General features: G+C 40.6%; 1 protein-coding gene across 2 annotated transcripts in view; it reads right to left on the bottom strand.

Moving 5' to 3' along the window:
- Window positions 1–20184, bottom strand: part of PPA2 (inorganic pyrophosphatase 2) — a 35058-nt gene extending 14874 nt beyond the window's left edge. The window contains exons 1-7 of one of the 2 annotated variants that reach the window (XM_005517495.3): window positions 20040–20184; window positions 18319–18383; window positions 16597–16641; window positions 7742–7795; window positions 5215–5334; window positions 2821–2907; window positions 1386–1512 (exon numbers count right to left, since the gene is read on the bottom strand). In XM_005517495.3, coding sequence (XP_005517552.1) covers window positions 1386–1512; window positions 2821–2907; window positions 5215–5334; window positions 7742–7795; window positions 16597–16641; window positions 18319–18383; window positions 20040–20169 — 628 coding nt within the window. In that variant the 5' untranslated portion in view covers window positions 20170–20184. The remainder of the gene's footprint in view (window positions 1–1385; window positions 1513–2820; window positions 2908–5214; window positions 5335–7741; window positions 7796–16596; window positions 16642–18318; window positions 18384–20039) is intronic. The other variant, XM_014263169.2, reaches the window with a different exon arrangement.
- Window positions 20185–20460: the final 276 nt, after the last annotated feature.

The raw sequence follows: 20460 nt of genomic DNA, 5'->3' as shown, positions 1-20460 counted from the left end.
GCCACAGTTTTGCCCCTGCTTAGTGGACTCCTGAATTCTCTCACCCACTTTTCTGACCACATTCTCTCAGAAACTGCTAGGGAGAAAAGGTAAGTCTTTAAGCAGAACAGTGTCTAGAAATGAAGTACTATTCACTTTTCTTTTAACTACTGACACTTATATTGCATTTTACTGCAAATTACATAGTGGTTTAAATTGATACTGACATTAACAGCAAACTATTACTTACTCTTTCCTTAAGCTGAACTTCTTAATCTCTAACTGTCAAAGTAGTTAAAGAGTCATAAACACTATGCAGTAATTCATCTGCCCAATGACTTTAATCAGCATCAACCCAAGAGTTTCCTTTTCCTCATCTCCTCTTCTCCCCTTCTTTCCCCACAAGTCAAGTATTCTCCATGTGAAAGTAACCTGCAAGAAAACTGAGAATGAAGGGCTAGTCCAGTGACATACTTTCCATTCAAAAACCATCAATGAACCTCAGTGGCTGAGAAACATACTTCCTTAAAAAGCTACTGGATTGCTCTCTTCCTACAGAAAGGCCACTGTGTACCTTGATGCTGCCTTACCAATGAAGAGCAGGCTCTCATTGTACATACCTGATGGCATATATGGCTTTTGGTCTCCTAATAGTCACTTTTAGACAAACCTCCTCACTTAAGTCTCGTGATTCCCAGTAATAGTCCATTTGAGGAAGCAGACCTTCATTTCTCCAGAGAAAAACTGCACTTTACTTACACCTCATGTGCTATTCACATGGACACACTACAGTACAAGTTTCATTTGGATACCAGGATGATCACAGGGAGGACAAGTCTGAGCAGGATATTTATCCCTGCACAGCTAGTCATCATCAAGGCTGATTAGGGTGAGCTGCATTAGCAGTTTACTTCGCAAAATTTCAAGATAAAATTAGGCGAAACCTAATTTTTAGTACTAAGCAACAAACTCTGGAAGCAATTCTCTTAAAAGCAGCAAGACATTGGAAATGTACTGCCTTTTCAGAATGCAATACAACACCTGCAAATACAAAATGAACAAACAGTTTCAAAAAGGAAAACAGTAGTGTGCTACATAATTTAAGCGGGTAAATATACACTATTACACAGGAAATAAGCCTGTAATTATTGGGAGGTCACTTTCTAAGGCAGCTGTGTTTCAGAAGTCGTAAGACTTTCTGCATGATATGTCCTCTTGAAAATCCAAGCAAACCATTTTAGAAGTTTAGTGTGAAAGTGCATATGCCTTCCTTGAAGAAAGCACCTGACCTAAAGAAAAACATTGCCTTTCCACTCTCTGCCTCTTCTTAGGTGGTCTAAACTCAGGTACCATTCTGCTGTGAAAGTTTCTGACATAACTGCATTAAGAAAGACAGAAATACTTGCCATGGATTTTCTGAGCTTCTGGGTCATCAGCACTGATGGCAATTATCTTCCAATCTGTCTCTCCTTCATCAACAAGAGCTAAAACACCCAAGACCTTCACCTGAACAATCTCACCAGAAGAACGAATCTGAAACAGAACATAATGCCACAAAGTCTGAAAAACAACACACAGAATTTTTTACTTTAAAAAAAAACCCAGTTTTTTGACCAGCAGGCTGCAACAGAATTTCAAGATAGATCTGCAAACCCAGTATACATATCTTCAGTATTTCTAGCCTTTCCCCCACCATTACTATTCTCCAATACTCAATTCTCCAGACAGCATTAATTTAAGTAAACAAGTAGCTAATTTTTTTCCCTTCCCTTCTACCCTAGGTCCCCCACACTTTCTTGGTCTTCCCTCCAAACTGCAAGTCAGAAATGTCTCATACTAATTTTTTAACTTTTCTGTCTCTTGACCCTCTACTTTCTGAACTCAGGGTCCTAATTTCTATCTTTCTATTCCTTCCTCTGAACTCCAATATACCCATATAAACCACAAAGCAGTCCCCTAGAAATACTAACACAGCAATTTTTGCATTTTCTTTGGAACCTTCTCCCTACCAGCTAATATTTCCTCTTTAACTCTTTCTGGATCCTTTGAAATAAATCTTTAGGTTTCTTACCCTAAATAAAGCCACTTTCACTGAGGTCACCAATTAAATTTCCCCTTACCTAAATATCCTGAGATCCCTCTTTCAAACTCATCCATTTCATAACCCCATTTTTGATACACATCATTGCTCCATTCTTTGCTGCCTCTAGATATGTAGAATTTTAGATACTTAGAATTTTATTTCGGTGAGCTAAACCTTTCCCTTATACCTACTAATAGTGTTTCCTGCACCTCTTTTTCATCCATCCACTCCATGACTCAGAACTCTGCAAGACTGTAGCAGGTTCCTCCAGTCTTCTCTAAAAAAGGGGATCTACTTCTGTTTTGCACCCATGAGTAAACGCAAACCTACTTCCTTTGTGAGTCTGACTTTGTAATTCTAATGTGCATGATGTTGTCATATTTCCTCATCTTTCAGCAGCCTATTCCCAGCCCAATACTGCTAACAGGGAAAAAAGAAATAAATCTCCCTCCCCAAAAATCTTAACCCTCACTTCCTTCACCCAAAACTTACTGTCCAGCTACATAACTTCAGGATGTTGTTCTTTCATTTTCCCTTCTAACTAGTACAAAGACTTTATCAAATCCTACTTTCCTCCCTCCTTTTCAAAAATCCATTTCCTTACCTGTTCTCTCCTTAAATCCTCTATTGATAATGTTAGGGACTGACAAAAGTAACACATTTCTTTCCTGTTTTCTGTCTGACCTTGTCTTTCAAAAGTTGCTACCAAATTATTAAGTTAACCTTGATAAATTAAATTAATTGTGATAAATACAAACCTTTGAACCTATTTCACAAACGTCAATAGGATCATTATCCCCACAACATCCTGTAATGTTATCCGTATGGTTTGGATCTTCCCAGGTCTGCCAGAGGAAAGAGAACTATCAGTTACAAGCTGAACTGCAACTCATACTACCACTAAATTACAAAGATTAGCAAAAGCAACAATAAGAACATCAGCTTTCTGAGAACAGGTTTGCTCAATGGGAGGAGAAAAAATAGACAGCCAGTGGACTGACACTGAGTAACTCATACTCAGGACAAGTGACATGAGGATTACTGAGGACATACTTTGCCTGTGTCGATGACTCAACAGATACACTTTACCCAACTGCAGTGATTAAGGCATCAGAGGACGCTGAATATGGATTTTTCTAGTTACTAGTGATAGTGGGATCAAGCTAGGACATCTCACAATTTTTATTACACTTGTTAAATACCATGATATTAACATAAGTTGTTTTGTAAAACATCTAAGCTTCAAGCTAACCACACTCCTACACATAAATTTGTCAGCAGCCAATAAGCTTTTTAAAGATTTTAGATTTAGGTATGAAGGACTTCTGAGTATTTTGAGACATGTACATTTTAAAGGAGAGTTAAGAGTTTAACACCAAAGAGGCAATTTTAAACTCCTGCTCTGAGTACTGCACAAGCAAGGAACCCTAGCCAATTCAGTAAAACTTAATTACTACACAAGTACTTGTTTTTACTTTTTTTTACTGTTTTTACTGGTGATGAACGACTAGCTCATTCTACAGTTGAGAAGCTTTTCTGTTAAGAATTTTGAGTCAAATTAAGTGTTGTTGAAAAGATTATAGAATTTTTTTTTTCCAAGTAGCTATACTGCTAGCTCAGGCCGTCCATGATCATAATTCCACCTCAAACTTGTTCTTAAGAACTTGACTAATATGGGAAGGCAAAATCGCGAAAAGATTATGCTTAGGTGTTTAGGTAGCAGAATCATTACCAAAAAACTGCTGACGTGGAATCAAAAGAGAATTTAAACTCGAAGTCCAACCTATGACTGAAGACCACCTCATCAACTAAACCATGGCACTGAGTGCCACGTCCAGTCTTTTTTTAAACACCTCCAGGGACAGTAACTCCACCGCCTCCCTGGGCAGCCCATTCCAATGTCCAATTAGTCTCTCTGCAAAAATTGTTTTAACATCTAGCCTAAACTTCTCCTGGTATGGCTTAAGACTGTGTCCTCTCATCCTTCCAAAGTGCTTTTTATTTAGGGCTGGATTATACCAGTACTTCTCTTCTGCCCAGTCACACCTCTTCACCTCTAGGTTAGAAGGAAGGAATAGTATTGTTCTCTGAACAGCACAGCAACTTCTGCTATGATAGCAAATAGTCTAATATAGTAAAAAATAAAAATGACAATTATGTTCAGCCTTCCCCAGCTCACCAGGTAACAAGAGATGCCAAACATTTCTCCTGATGAAAGTATTCTAAGTCCAAAATAATGCACTTCATACAGGAAAATATTCACATTTTCAAGAAATTCAGCCTTTACACTAAGGAACATAGGAATTTCAAAACATTAAATGGAATTGCTGGTTTCCAACTATATCTACTTGAAAACTTTGTCTAGTGACACTGCTGACTGGACAAGATCTTCACTGCAGTATTTGAGCACCTGCCTAGAACCTCTTCTCCAGGGATCAAACATGTAAGCAGATTTTTGGGACTCAACTTTCATTGCTTATACAGTTAAGTGCAAGGAAAATAAATTACTCTTTTCAAGTTCCATCATGTTCTTCAGTACTAATTGAAGTCTAATGTGTTATCCACAGAAATGAAAAAAGTTCAAAACTTTTATTTATGCTCAAAATTTCAGCCATTAGTTGAGCTTTTTCAAGGCTCAACGTTTTGAATGTGTCATGATTAGTAAAGTCTCACAGTTCAGAGAAAAGTTAAGGAAGGCCGTTGAAGTTCAATCTAAAAATGAACAGCCCTTGTGTTCCTCTTTGTTAAAGCTAATAAGAAATCCCAATTAAAATTTAAGCTGCAGTACATGAAAATCCTAAATGAGTTTTTAAATAAATGCCTTGTTTAAGAAAGGTCTACCTGACAAAGTATTCTTGAACGGCAGACCATGACAATTCTGTCACTACAGTACAGAGATACAGACTAAAGATTTGAGAATTCTTGATCATTCAACTCCTTCCTGAAAACATAGCTCATATTTACTCCCATACCCAAATTCTGATCAAAATTTATGGACACAATCAAGTTCAACATAAAAAAACCCTGATTTACAAATGTATCAAAGAGAATCACCCCTCTTGCAGCTGATTTGCATTCAGGCATTATCCAAGATTTACAAGGCAATTTACACAGAAGACAAAAAACTTTCACCATTATAACAAAAATGTTACCTGTGGGAGGGCACCATAATTCCATATATAACCCTTGTGAGGAAAGATATTTGCCACATATCGAAGCTTGCCTTTCTTTGTATCATGTTTAATGGGATTCAATGGCTCCTCAGTGGCAATCTAAGTAGATAGTGAAAAGGCGGGGCGGGGGGAGAGAGTGTTAAAATGGAAAGCAATTCATTCCATACCCAACTAGTAAGAAAGATCTATCTGGAAGCACATGCTTGTGGTTTGAGGATTATTAGAAGTATGACAACCTCACTCTGAATCTCAAGGGTCATATTCAAAAACCAGCTTATTAAGGTATTAAATAATGCTGTAAAGTATGCAAGAAAAAAATGAATCTAGAAGAGAAAGTAATAAATTTCTAAGGAGACTGTCATGGTCAAACATAAAAACTGAAAGGAACTTAAGTCAGAAGCTCTTGCACTTTATAGTACAAGTTCAACAGACACGCAAATGGTGGCACAACATATTCCAACAACAGGGGCTATGACACCCACAGAGGAAATGTTTCATGTCCTTGCCCTCTGCTCCTTGTTCTCCAATTGCAAACACCCCTTCCCTCCATCACTTCTCAGCATACAAATGCTTTTTCACAAGCACAAGTTCCTCATAGTCACCAAATGCCAACTTAATGCAGATTTGGAACAAGCTACCATTTGAAGAGGACATTCTTATTCCTAAAGAAGCACTGACAGAAGAGCTGAACTACAGCTGAACAGTAACATCCTCCCCCAAAGCCCATACACAAACCACACATATTGCCACTGCCCGAGTTACCTACCACAGCTAATACACACTGTAACCACCCTTTGACACTCCGCACCACAGTCCAGCCCATGCTAGCTTGGCTCTTGCTTACAAACACTCCTCTGAGTGGCAAAACATTTGTTACAGGCTCAAGTGATTACACTCAAGTGGCGCATAGCTTCCCAGCATAAGCACACAGCCCACAGTCCATACTCATTTTCTATCCCTGTCCTTTACCTGAAGCACTGTAACTGAAGCCATCCCAAAGGAATGCCACCGTTTTTGAACCACATCAACCTATCAATAGTATGTACTCATTCCAAAAGTAAACCCTCCCCAAGAGCCAAGATGAAAGTTCACATATTTCTGGCTTCACACTGGATTCCACCTGCTTCTGGTCATAACCTAACAGTAAAGGGCTCAAATATGCCAGCTGGGACACTGGCAGAAGTGGAGCTCCACAATGCTTTTTGTTCACAGAAACTGAGCCAGTGGAGTAAGTGAGAGCAACAAGGGAAGAAGAACAGAAATATAACAAGGTGATGAGCAGAGTATCTGTTGCAGGAAAGTTAACAGTGGGTAATATTCATCCTAATGCAAGGCTTAATGTCCTATAGTCGCCATTGCATGTGAGGAGAGATCAGCAGACGAGATCTGGCAATAGCAGGTAATAGCAGCTTACCATGATCTAAACTGAAGGACTGCCAGGACACAATGGCAAGGCAAGATGACTACCTTAATGACTGATGCAGTAAATTTTAAGGATATTAAAAGTTAAATCTTAGGGAACTACATCTAGTCTCCTCCATCAAACCCATAAAGTCTAAAATCAATGATTTCTAAACCTAACGAGACAAACTTTTATACCCTTGACATAATGCGCTGAAAGAAGCAGAGGGAGAGCAATCTGAGGTTAAGGCAGAGTTAAAGAAGCATTGTCAAAGGGATCCTCTGCAAAAGAGAACTCAGCTGCTACAATAAATCATGAGCTTAAAATAAAGGGTAAATATCTGAGGTAACCCTGCTTGAAGAGTAACAGCTGTGATGGCAAACAGTTCTATCATCAGGGAAAAAAGAAAAAAAATCTCAAGTAACAGGCTAAGAAGGTTCTTTGGTATTATTTTCAATAACTAAAAGAGTTAGCAGCTCAACCACAAACTTCCTTAAAAGCATCTGGGAAGCACCCCTAAAATTAATACAAAGGTTCAGGAAGACAGGACATATCCTGGTGAGATCTGTTGCTTCACAAACACTACAGATGCTTTTACTACTTGTAAAATATTTCCCTGCAGGAGTTCATACTTTCAGTCAGTGAAGTCCCCAAATGTTTTTTTTTTGGTCATAAGGAAATGCTCTTTTAGTTGCAACTCCATTTGTCAGGATTTGGTGTAGCACACCATACAGTGGAAATGATGAATTAAATCATCTAGGTGGACTGCTCCATAAGCAAGCAAGAGTTAGTCCAAATGCTAGAAAGCATCCTCAAAGCCAGTACTCCAGGACACTGCTACAGATATGCTATGCTTTGCAAAGGACTGTCAAGAAGCAGTGCCCACCTCTTTTTCCTGTTTCCACCAAGAAAACAATTAGAAGCTCAACACTTTTTATAACTGCAAGGAAAGCGCATGCACCACTACAAACCAATTTTTTAACAGAGAGCATTTTAATGTGCAAAGAGCAATCCAAACTGTGATTAAATTCTGCCTACTGGAAGCCACTGCATTGTTGTAACTTCTACAAATACCTATATAATCAAGGTATTTTCCTTAATTACCTCCATTTTTGCATTAGTCCAACGAGGCACTTCTACAACCATATTAAACAGGACCTAAAACAAAAAAATAGTGACAGAACTGAAAATAAATTCCATTTGGCAATTAGTATTTTACAGTAACACAAATTCTCTCCTGTGCATTCAGCAGAAACATACATCACATTCCTCTGTTACAGCTGCTTTTATTTGTACAGTTCCTTTAGTTCAACCTCCATGGTTCATCCTTTCCCCACATCACCCCTTTAAGAATATGGACAACAACAAGCAATAGAAATACACCTGATGTTTTTTGTTCCCATGTCAATATTACCTTTCACAAAATGTTCAAATGTCCATGGAATGGTTTGCCATGAGGCAGTGGTTCAATCTACTAGTCAAAGAGGATTAAATGTTTCTATAGGACAGAGTTAGCTTCCCTTAGGCAATTGAAAGGAGAATGTTTTGGGTTTTTTCCCCCAAGGATTTATTCCTTCAGGTCCTCCTCTTTTGCCTTACTATTTTTTTAAAATCTCATGCAAATGACACTTCTGATTCTCAGTCAAGTCTGGTTCAAGTGAGCTGATAGTAATCCAAAAGTGATGGCAGAGGCAGGACATGGACACAGACACCTTACATTTGTGTTAGCCCACTTCCTAACAGAAACAAAGTGAAAGTTTTTTAAGAAAGCAGTGTGAGAGGGAAAAAAAATAATCAACATGTAAACTTTCATGTTTTAAAAGAAAAATAAGCAGTCTACACCTTCTTACCAACGAGGCTAAAGCAACGTTTTTCCAAAGATAAAAATTCTGTGTAACTTCCATAAGATCTCTTCTTATGAAGCTGAGTTAAGCACTACCAAGGAGGAGACTGTTATTGAATTGGATAACTAGAGCAAACCATCAAGCAAGGTCTACAACCTGTTTTAAACTACTACAATAGCCCCAAAATATCACATTGCCTGGGACATCTCTTCACAAGATGATGAAGGAAATCTCACATTGGTATTAGCAATCCCAACAGGTTGGGAAAGACAAAATATATTTTTGAAGAAATTTGTAAGAAAGAAATATAAAATTGAACGAAGTGAAGATTTGCACTGACTCTTTAACTACATCACAATTAAGGCTCCAGTGACCCCTTAAATATTTGTATTTTTGCTCATTGTACCCTGAAGGTGAACAAATACCATTACCAGGGTCAATGTCACAGTCTGATTAAAGTAATTCACATGGTTCTATGACCATCTCCTCCCAAACATGGAATGTGGAAAGGAAGAAAGGAAAGGGAAATCCCAACTGTCATTCAGCATTTCTAGTATGAGATCACAAGGTAGGTACAATATTGACAGCCAATTCCCAATAAATGTAAACTATATTTCCCATGCATAAGTACTGTGCCCATACTGCAATCAGTGGCATGTCACATGGACTCAACCACTTTCCCAGTCAAGTTGTGACCAAAAAAATAAAAAAATAAAAGTTTCACATAATTCTCAGTTTCATAAAAAACATGTACATAAGAACAGTTGAAACAAAAGTAAAGACGGCTCAAAAATGTCAACACTGAGCAAGCAGATAAAACAAAGCAACATACATGCACGAGCAGGTAAGAAGGGTTGGAAGAGAATCAAATAAAGTCTGCACATCCATCTGGGAAACACTTGGAAAAGGAAAAATGAACAGTATGAAAGCCAGTGCTGACAAGAAACTCTTAGGGAACTGCCAAGCAGGTCAAATAATTGTTCTGACTGGTAGCTACAGGCAGAAAACTTACAAACTACTAGAATTATACAGGATGTCTTCCCCTCCACCACAGTCCTTTATTTTTGTTGTTTAGATGCTGCCATATGCTTTCCTCACCACATAGAATGCAGAGGTTTCAGCAGCCTCTGTGCTTGGTTTTAAGCTTTTAATTAGTCAGCAGTTAGTCCAGGTCTTCTTCACCAAATCAGCTGTTGAGGCTGGACTACACTGGACTGAAATTCATGCAATGCTGCTCTCAAGGACATAATAAAACCACATGGATTCAACTCAGCTTAAAGACCAGGCCCTCATAATTTGTGGTATCAGTCAAACGTGAACTGTCAAGAGTCTTAAATGTGACGGCCTGACAGATTAATTTGTATGCAAAAAAAATCCCCAAAAGTACTCTCTCTAATGCTAAGCTGCCACAAGCATTTACAAAAGATTAATGACTTCATTCATGTTTACATTTAAAAATAAAAAGTTTATTTATAGGGCAATCAAATTTTCACAGTGGTGAGACTAGATTCACTCGTGTGGAAAGGAGAGCGCATACTATGTATTTTGACAGACTGAAAGAGGACTAGACTACCTGGTTTTTTAGGATGTATTTTCCTCCTCTTTCCTATCTTGTTTTCCTTCTTCACTAAGTATTACACAGAAATGTTTCCACTCTTTTTCCAAGACCAAGCACCTATTCTTTCTAACCACTTGAAAGCTGTCCCCAATCCCTTGCTGAAAACTATTCCTGCCTCAGCTGAAAACAGAAATGTAAGTGTCAGACACCACCTGTCTTCACAGATTACCATCTGCATGTGTCATTCAGTGGTTAGTTTTGGCTGGTGAATGCATCTGGTAATTGGCATTTTTATCTTAAATCAGTAAAATTAAAAATTTCACCTCACCAATCCCCTATATATGCACTTCTACTCCCTGAAGCAACGGTAAGACTGTTCCAACCACCCATTTGACACATCATCAAATCACAGAAAAAAGATCTCTCACTGAACAAAAACTATTGTTTGCAAAGTTTACCATTTAACTGCCATAGTACAATAGCAGTCAACTGCCCTGACTGTGAGATCACTGCAGTCCAGATTTAACCCAGCTCTGGAAGTGCCTCATGTAGAAGGGACTCCACTTCATGAGTGCCGACTGTGCAACAGGCCAGAAGGAGGAGTTCCTCCAGGCAGCCTCATGTCAACTCTGTGGGCTGACAGTTTCCTCAGGACAGTATTCCTGGAGCATGCAAGAAGAGGAGGAAACAGTGTCTTAGATTCAGAAAAAGGGACAGAATCCACCTGCTAGGGAAAGGGAGCTGAAGAGCCCAGGGGGACACTCAATCCAAGGTATTGCGTAGCTTGTTCGACTTTGGGTCAATGTGAACAAAAGACAGATATTTGTACTTACACTCTATTATACCTTGAAGAGGTAATGGGGGCTGGGGAGGTGTGAAATCTACTTGCTCAACACAGGGAATTCTAAAGTACATTTCCTAATTCCTACAACTGCATAAGAAAATCAGCAGAAAATTACTTCAGTAGGAAAAACAAGTATGTCTAAACAATACCCTTCATTTCCTAAGAACTACACCCTCAGGAGATTACATGGGAACTCAGGTAGGTTGTAACTGTTTGCTTTATTGGGGTGTTGTCTTTAACACTTCTTGCCACCTCACTGCATTCCATTTCAGCCGACCTTCATTTTTAATGTATCATGATATAGTTTTTTCTGAGACAAGAAAAAATGTGTCTCTTTCACACAGAAAACAGAAACAGTTTTGGTTTTTGAGATTGAAAAACCACAGAAAGATAAAAAAAACCTAAAAATACTTCAGCATATTTGTGTAGCAAGTGTTGAGAAAAGCAAGGAAAATATAGACTGTTGTATCCAGATAAACTGTTAGTCATCATTCTCTTCTCTAAGGCTAATTACCAAAAAAACCAACTAGTTCTGGCTTTACAGACTCTTACAGAAAGTAACTTGTTTTGATCTGGGGTTGATCTTGGAAACCTGAGTATCAGAAGGAAAAAAAAAAAATCCATGACCTTTCTGATGCCTATCTTTCTGGACTGCCCTATATCCCTCTCAAAACCATTTTTTTTTCCTTACCTAACTTTCTGTTTCTTGTTCAACCAGCTTCTTTCCCAGTCATTCCAAGCTCCTCATTTCATACACTCGAGGGAAGGGTTTTGAATAGGTATCTTTTTGCTCAAGGGTTGCAACCCTTAATGCTCATCTTTGAAGGTTCAGATAATTTGAAGCAGACATGGGGTAACCCAAATAGAGTGCAAATTTGCTATCACCATGCATAACAAGAGATATGCTAAAGCTTACAGTTACTTTGGTAGTTTTTATAGTAGAATGCTTAAAAAAATCTAAAAGCACTAGAGGCAGCATTTGGGGGCTGCTGACTTTGTCACAGAAAAGTTTTGAGTCCAGAAAGAAAGAAGAAAAAGCAGCTACCACTTCCTCTTTTTTTTCTGTCTGCTCATTTGCAGTCTGGCAAGGATTCTCATCAGCCATCAACTGAATATGGCAGCATGCACCTGAGGACTAACAAGAATGAAAATCGTAAGCAGTAATCTAGCAGTAGTGTGAGCAAAGAGTGATGTTTGAAAGGAAGAAAGAAAACAGAAGAAAAAAAGGGGGAAAAAAAGGAGAAGCTAAATATGGACTGTCGTGAAATAAAGAAATATCCAGAAATAAATGGAGTGGGACTTCCTTATAAAATGAGTAGCCATGTTATAAGTGTTCCCAATGCAACACTAGCTATAAGGTATTTGCCAATTGAAACAACAACCCAGTCGCCAACAACATCTGGACACCAAAAAGAAAGTGGAACTTCTCCAATATAAATTAACATACCACACAGCAAAAGAGGAATGCAACGTCCAGCATAAATGCAGAGTGCTTCCAGTCTCCTCACAGTGTACTTCCCTCCTGTTATACTGGAAAGGGAATCATGAACACTCTGTAGGTACAGGTAGGTTTTACACACAGGAATCTCACTGGTGTCAGGCATGTTCTCTGATAAACCAGTTATGGGACACATTCACCTGCAAAACTTCACAGTGTACAACCCTGACATGGAAAAATATGAAACACCAGCTTTCTCAAGTTTAAGGAACAATTTGTGTGAAGTTAAGCTGGATCAAATCATTGGTGTAACTTTCTCAGTAAATCAACAGTACTCTGGTTAGATTTCAACTGGACTGATAAGTGAAGATTACTGGTGCTCTCAGCATTTGTTCATCTGTAGCAACACAAAGAAAGGCTGCATCTAATAGCCACATCCATAGCAAAAGTCTGGGCAAGTTCAAACATCAGGGTAAAAGATTCCCTAATAACCTAAAATTTGGAACACAAATCCCTGACCACATAATGGGCACACTGTAGCCAAAGTTACATATACTGAAAAATTGTCTAACATCACCAAGGACAGTTACAGACACCGTATTTAAAGCAGAATACAAAATCAGCACAAAGTGTGCACCTGTTTGGCATGGAAAATGACAGTTTCTCCTTTCTTATGAAGTGTACAAACTTTACCAAATGACATCTCTGACACTAGTTTTGAACGCTGCTGGAAGCACAAATCAGATCAGCAGTAAAAGCTGCACTATCAGATCACCTATGCAGGCTTCATGACCACTCTGATGACCCCTTAAATCTCACCCGACTAGTTAATTTATTAGAAGTTTTTGGCTCACAGAAGCATCTCAGCTGAAGTCCACAAAGGCATCCCAGCACTGTGCAATCCACACAGGATGGAAGAAAAAAAAAGCTGTCTTGTTCTTCTTTATATTTTTTTTTCAAATGCTCTTGTGAATGTCTGCAAGTTAGAGGACTATAATCTCTACATGCTCGGACAGACTCCTTACCAGGGCCAAAATATGAAACACTGGATTTCAAGAACACCTGGGTCCTCTGAATGACACAACATGTGAATATTTCTCCAAAGATATACAATGACAAGTAGATTAAAAACCCTTTCACTACAGCAGGGAACAACATGTCACATTTGCCTTGAAAAGAAAATGATGACCTCTTCAAACCTTCTTCCTGCCAGACACAGAAGACCATATTCAACAGTCAGGCTCTGACAGTTTTGACTGTAACCCTAGTGGAAACATCCTCTTTTCCAGACAGAGATGTGAAATTTTTGAAACCTGTCACGGAGATTTACTTGGGCAGGAGTGGATTTCAAGTGCTTGCAATGCTTAAGGCAATGCAGGGGTTCAGACTGCAAGCTGCTAATAATTTCAACACTAGAGCTGAATATTACTTCTTTCAGCATAGTTTCTACCTCAAAGTAACTTCTTTCTTGTCCTCAAACAGCCAAAAACCATCTGCAAAAGCAAAAAGGTAAGTTGTCAGCAGTGTCTGCAGAGCTAAATTTAACTGAGATTTGGGAAGGTCTAAAATGTTACAAGAAACGGTTGAACTAGTGAAAACAGTTAATATAGAAACACGACAGTGTTTCCCTTAGAAACTACAAACTGAGACTGCAAAACAGCTGATATAGACTTGTAGGGTGTGCATTCTCTATCCTACAAACATTGAAAGCTGAAACTCGCCTACTCTGAGACCTTCCTTTCTGGCAACAGGAACACCAAGGACAATTTAAAGTAGATTAGACTGACTGAAGAGTCTCTTGCAAAATTATCTTCATTTTCCATAGCTAGACTGCTAGCTGATAAACACCAGCTCAGCATAATTTAACTCTTAAGAGGGCTTGCTCTTGTCCAGAGTAACCAATAACTGTCACCCTAAAAGTGTAAGTTTCAAATATGAGTTTCCAGGGCAAGAACTATCACTTTTGAGTTCCGGTCAGATTAAGTGCAAGGATCAACCGAGTAACAGGTATCAGTAGCAGCCTGTGCATTCCTAGACAAGAGCAAGGAATCCAGGGCTTCAAAGGTTTTCTGAAATCAGTACATGACCTTAAATTCCTCATTTTCCCTTTATTCCCTGATTAAGCTATGCTCTCCCTGCATACAAGCACACAAGGATGTGTCTCTCATCAGGCAAGGTGAGGAGAGCTGCTGAAGAGCCCAGCATAAGAAGAAACTGCTTTACTGAACACAAAGATCCCCCAGTTTTCTCTGAAGCCTTGAGAAAGCTGACCTGGAATAGAGGCTAGACAGAGTTAAGAATAAAGTAGATATTTATTAAAAAACCTTAAAGGATATACCTTGGGCAGTATAAGAGCCTGGCTAGGGCTACATCCAAGATGGACCCAAAATGGTCACAAAATGTACGATCAGTCACGAGGTCTCACCTTCTTATAAGTTTTGGTCCATGTGTATATTGGGGTTAATTGTCTAATTACAGTTTCAGGTTATGAAGTCACATCCTTCTTGTTTTCTCTCTTCAGTCCACCATTGTTTATGCTTTTGGACCTGGAACTTGTAATGACTGTCTTTGGTATCAAGCTTTGTCTACCTACTCTGTGAAGAGAGTTCACTTAACAGCTAATAGGAAGCTCAAAACTGCACACTGAGGCAGCACAGAAACTGAGAAATATGAAAGCTAAAACTCAAGGCATCATTTCTCTCATTCCCAAATCCCAAAGATCATGATGAAAAAGGTGTTCTCTCACTTCACCATCTAAGTAAAGACCAAGGATGTTTGGGAAGCTTACAGCCTGCACATCTGTTTGTCTAATTGTATCAAAAGCCTGCTAGGACTGAAAAGCACATTTGCCTTTGCTCATTTTCTGTAGTTCTATTAAACCACAGTCCAGAGCTGTCTCACAGCAGGAATTATGTGAAGCAGCTTTGGAGGCTACACTGGCCAAGGAAGCAAGAGCTGCTCAGCCTCACTGGTATTTTGCCCCCCATTCCACAGGTTACTAGAAACATGGCTTTCAACAAGTTACCACACTTCTCACAGCACAGACAAATGCAGTTTTGAAGAGTTTCAGATGCTGCATGAAATGTCTTTGCACTGGTCAGTACATATAAGCAGCTAAGACGCATAACACTTGACTTGCCAGCGAGAGCTGTAAATAAGAATTGATGTTGCAAGACAATGATTTTTGATAGAAGTTTACTAACACATATTCTTCCTCCTGAATAATTCCTCTTTCAGGCATGATTCTACATCTACTAAACAGTACCTAAATGACCATTAAGCTACAGGAAATCTAAAAAGCATTACTTAGGCATCGTAGCCTAAATGAATCACAGAGTAAATGGAGAGGAAACACACAGTGCAGGATTGTGTGGGGACTGCTGTACAACACAAGAACCAGTGCACCACACACTGGCTGCAAAACTATGAGAACCCAGACAGTTGGGACAGTTCTTTCACATTGAGTGGGTAGCTACAGTTTTGTAACATGACTGGCCAAACAGATAGGAGAAGATAAGGATTGGGACACATACCCGCCCACCCACATATCATGGCCTAAAAGCATAGTTTGGCTCATTTTTTTTCTGTAACATTCTTTTACTAAGTTCTAGATGGGCCTATGCCAGGCAAAGCACAGCAAAAAATGTTGCATTTTGGAAAGAACACTTGCAACAAATGCTGTTTCACAGAAGAAGCCTGAGCAGGTCTTCCAAGCTTTCTAGGCTTCTATTAGCCTTAACTTCAGTGCTAGATAATACTGAACCATTAGCAAATGTGTTTTTTCTCCCTTTGGGCTTTCCAGCTGAGTACAGAAAGCAACATAACCTCAATTCTAAAAAGCAGATACTCAGTATAATTTATGCCCTAGCATACTTAGGATTTCTGAAGTTCTGTATATAAACCAAAGATTATCCATAGTCAGAGCATAATGAATATTTCATTAAGGGAGGTTTTATTGCAAATGTTTCTGAACACAATAGCAAAAAAAGATAACACATCTACACTGCAAGAGTCACAACAAACCTTTGAAAGACTGGCATAAGTGTTTGCCTTTGAGAACATCTTGATGAATAAAGGAATTCTGACTCTTCTGGTCCATTCAAAGAAGAGAATATTAAATCCCTTTAAGTCTTCTCCTAAAAGACTTGCATTTGAAGATGTGTCAACTATATTCAGTGAGAGCAAGTTCACTTTGCAGAAAAGTGATGTTGGGAGGAAATAGAAGAAATAGTTGGAAAAAAAAAACAAAACAAGAAAAAAAAAAATTAGCAGTACCTCAGATCCAGTAGTCTTTGACCTCTTCGCAGGAATTTCTTTATCCTATAGGGAAAGAGTGAAGTAAAGAAGCATATAAAAAACACTAGAGAACAACACTGCATTCACATAAACACAGGCAACAGTACTTTGCAATGCAATTGAAGCATCCCTTTGTGAGCACAAAGGTCTAAATTATAACTTTTAAAAGTAAGTACAGTTCTGTTTCATTGTGAAATTCTAACCTTTGAGACATTAACAAAGGAAGATAAAAAAATGTACAAGAACACATCCACTTTACCCCTACTACTAAGAAATTTAAGCAGCAATTTAGATCTGTACTCAACTGATTAAAAACAGTCATCCTTCTGTACAGTTGAAGAAGACAAAAACCACTCCAAAATAAACAAAACCAGTACGAAAAATGAGGCTGGATTTATCCATCATAAAGTCCACAAATTTTACACACAGGCATGGAAAGATTCTAACATACAACTCCTTACATAATGTATCCTCTTGCAAACAAGGCTTTAACCATGACTTCCCTTCTTGCCCACCCATCAGGCCCTATATCAGGTGGAATGCCATTTCCCCACTCACACATCAAAATCAAAGTCTCTCCACACTCATCAGACATTGCTGTACTCTAACTTAACCTACTCATAAAACCACAGGCTGTAACTTACTCCTCCAAACTTTTAACTCTAGATGCAGGGACAGCAAGGCCTCCAAGGAATATGTGATGAAAATGCCCATTCCTTTAATGGAATAAAATAATAGACAATAACAGACTGAATGTGGCATCTTAGTAATGACACTCTGAATGACCTGCCTCTCCCACTAACTGGCACTTGGGTCTGCTGATCAAAAAGGTTTAATTCAGATTTTTAGTCTCTCAGGTTTAATAAATCAAGAGATTGGTTCACCAGTTCAGAAGTCTCCATCTGAACATGTTCAAATACTGACCTTTCGCACCACTCATATCACCCATAGAGACTCAACAACAAAACAAGAAAACGACTAAAACTCCCCCAGCCTGTTTGTGTCACAAGGACTCTGCGATAAGCAAACCTCAGCCTAAGCCAAAGACTGGCAGTTCTCCCATCAGTGGCAGACTAAACAGCCGTTTCATTATTACTGTAATGAAACCCCAGGGAGGGTGGCTAACAAGACGTGACAGTGCTCAGCTGCACCTCGCACACTGTGAATCTCCAAAGGTGTGATTACCACTTCTCTCCTGGGCATTGCTGTTGGCTTCCAATTCTAATGCTCCTTTTGGGAATTAAAGACATACACCATAAGTTATGGAAGAGTGTGCTGTACATCCACGACAAAGAAATGTACACTTCTAATGGCAGGTGTAGAAAACTGCTATTTCAAAAAGAGTAACAGTAGAAAATTCATTCAAGCACACATAAGCACAAACCTAAACACAGACGATTATCACAAGATACAGCGAGGGTTCTCCTGCCCTCAAACACTTAGAGACACCTAGGCTTGTGTACACATCAATCATTATGTTTCACTGCAAGTTACTAAACTTAGCAGAGAAAATTTGGTGTTGTCGTTGTGCCTGTATTACATAAGGCATCAGTCTGGGTTAGAGTGGCTCTTTCTGGCACTATACATTTCTCTATTGATTACCAAAAAATAAGCTTTTACAACCTGCACTTTTATCTAAAGAACACTAACAAAACTACGAGCATTTTGAAATTAATCGTGTTTCAAGGCATAAAAACATACCTCATTAGATCCAGCAAACAGGGGAATGTCATGGAATGGGGAAATATATTTACCATCTGCATTCTCTGAAAGACAAAATGAAGCAGCATTTCAAACTTTAAGAAATGGCATAAGATGTTGCTGTTGCTAAATCTCATACAGTGGTGCAGAAATATATATATGCTATGATTACGCACCAGCTAAACTTTTTCTGAAGCTTAATTTCAAGTATGTACCTACATGGAGGACAAGGAATTTGATTGTTTTGGCGAGGATTCACAAGGAGCAAAGTTATTGCTTTAGTATTCAACACTGTGCTTCTTTTCTACCTGGCAATACAAGCTATATAAGGATGAGAAGATTCTTTGATTCTTTTCTACTCCCTGGCCATATACAACCATTAACAAAAATAAAAACACCAAACCCAAAGGAGCCTCATTTCCATCAGTGGTAAGTAAATTAATCTGGGTTTCTAGCAATGTTGCCCCTGTGATTGCATTGTATTTCTAATAAACTGAGTTTCATGTACACAAATCCCCCAATGTAATAGGCCAAAGTCTGATCAAGAGTAAGTGAGGGATGGGATAATTGTTCCAGGGCCTCGATATGAAACACCACACCTTGAAACCAGCAGAAATTTGTGCTAACTTAATCTGCACCTCAGCCTTGCTCCCACTCTGGAAAGAAACTAATTTCACTGGAGCGTATGCTTAAGTTTTTCAAGTCCAAGTATCACATCAAAATAGTGCAAACACTAATTCAAATCCCATAGAATTTCTCCTCTGCAAGCACCCCTATTCGTAGTAAAGGAAAAAGCAGACAAGGCGCCTCACTTAGCTGTGGACTTTTGACCACCTCAGCAAAGGAGAGTACATGAAGTTGATTTGCAATTCCTGGAAACCTCCCAGGTAGATGCTCCTCCCCAGTAAAACAAGGTTTAGTGTTAGGCTGTTTACTGCCACCAAATAAATTGATTTCTCTAAACTATCTCCTGCTCTGGCAGCCCCATGAATGCGCACAAGGGAGCTCTGGCAGCGCTGCCAGGCGGGCACACGCCGCCTCCGCTTCTCCCACACCGGCAGACGTCAGAGTTGACTGTAGGTCAACGGACCAGAAACGTACGAAGCCACTGCGATAGGACTAGCACACAAACAAGACAACACTGTTACGAAAATGCGTAATCCTGAACACGGCACACCCTCCGCTCTCGCTGGGTCTTGCGACGCCTCCTGGAGCACTGCCCGTGCCTTCGCACTGCCACTTTGCTGGCCCCGCTCGGGGCCGGAGCCCCACGTTTTGGATGCCAGCCTCCCGCCCCGGTGACGTGTCTGCTGGGAGGAAGGGCTGTCCTGGTCACAAGGGACAGGCCGGGCTGTCACACCACAGAGCCTCCCACGGCTGTCCCTTGGGGTGCCACGGGCCCCCGCGGCCAGGTCGCCACTACACGGCACCGTGGCGGTGCTTCGCCCCCGGCGTCCTCCGGGGCTGGGCAAGGGCACGGCTGGGGCTGAGCAGGCCCAGGCATCCCCTCCAAAAGCCGGGATGTCTACAGGATCCGCCCTCGCTCTCTACAAAAAACACTGCTGTCCCCCTGCAGCTGTGGGAAGGCTCGGGGGCGACATCTCAGCCAGCCCGAGGAGCCTCCGTGGGAGCGGGGAGCCACCGCCGCCACCTCTCCCCCTCCGTGCGCCCCGCGGGACGGGGAAGGAAGGGGTTTATGGAGCCCGGGGACAGCTACTTACTAAAGTAGAGGCGGTAATCGGGCGAGTTGGGCCGGCCCCGCTGTTCCGTGCTGTAGCGGGACATGGCGCCCAGGCGCCGCCACCCCCGCGCCGCCACCAGCAGCCGCGACAGCCCCGGCGGCGCCCGCATGATGGCGGCGGCCGCGCGCCGCCTTCCCTCCCCTTCCTGCGGCCGCCGCGCCGGCCCTGCCCCGCCTGCTGCGGCCCGGCTGGGCCCAGGGCACCGCCGCGGGGCTACGGAGAGGCTCCGGGACTGCCCTGCCTCAAGGGACGTCTCCACCGGGTGGAAATTAATAGTAGCGAAAGGCAACCCCTCCATGAGGCTGCAGGTGACCCCAGAGGGAGACAGGCAAGCTTGGGCGGGTGCTTGCCCAGGGGTAGCCAGGCTGAGGTGCTCACAGGCCACCGGCACTGCCAGAAG

Source organism: Pseudopodoces humilis, chromosome 6 (genome assembly GCF_049639895.1).
Source record: "Pseudopodoces humilis isolate 2021_Gansu_Grassland_sample_001 chromosome 6, ASM4963989v1, whole genome shotgun sequence".
NCBI lineage: Eukaryota > Metazoa > Chordata > Aves > Passeriformes > Paridae > Pseudopodoces > Pseudopodoces humilis.
The sequence above is the reverse complement of the archived record's forward strand: the minus strand, read 5'-3'. Positions and strand labels throughout refer to the sequence as shown.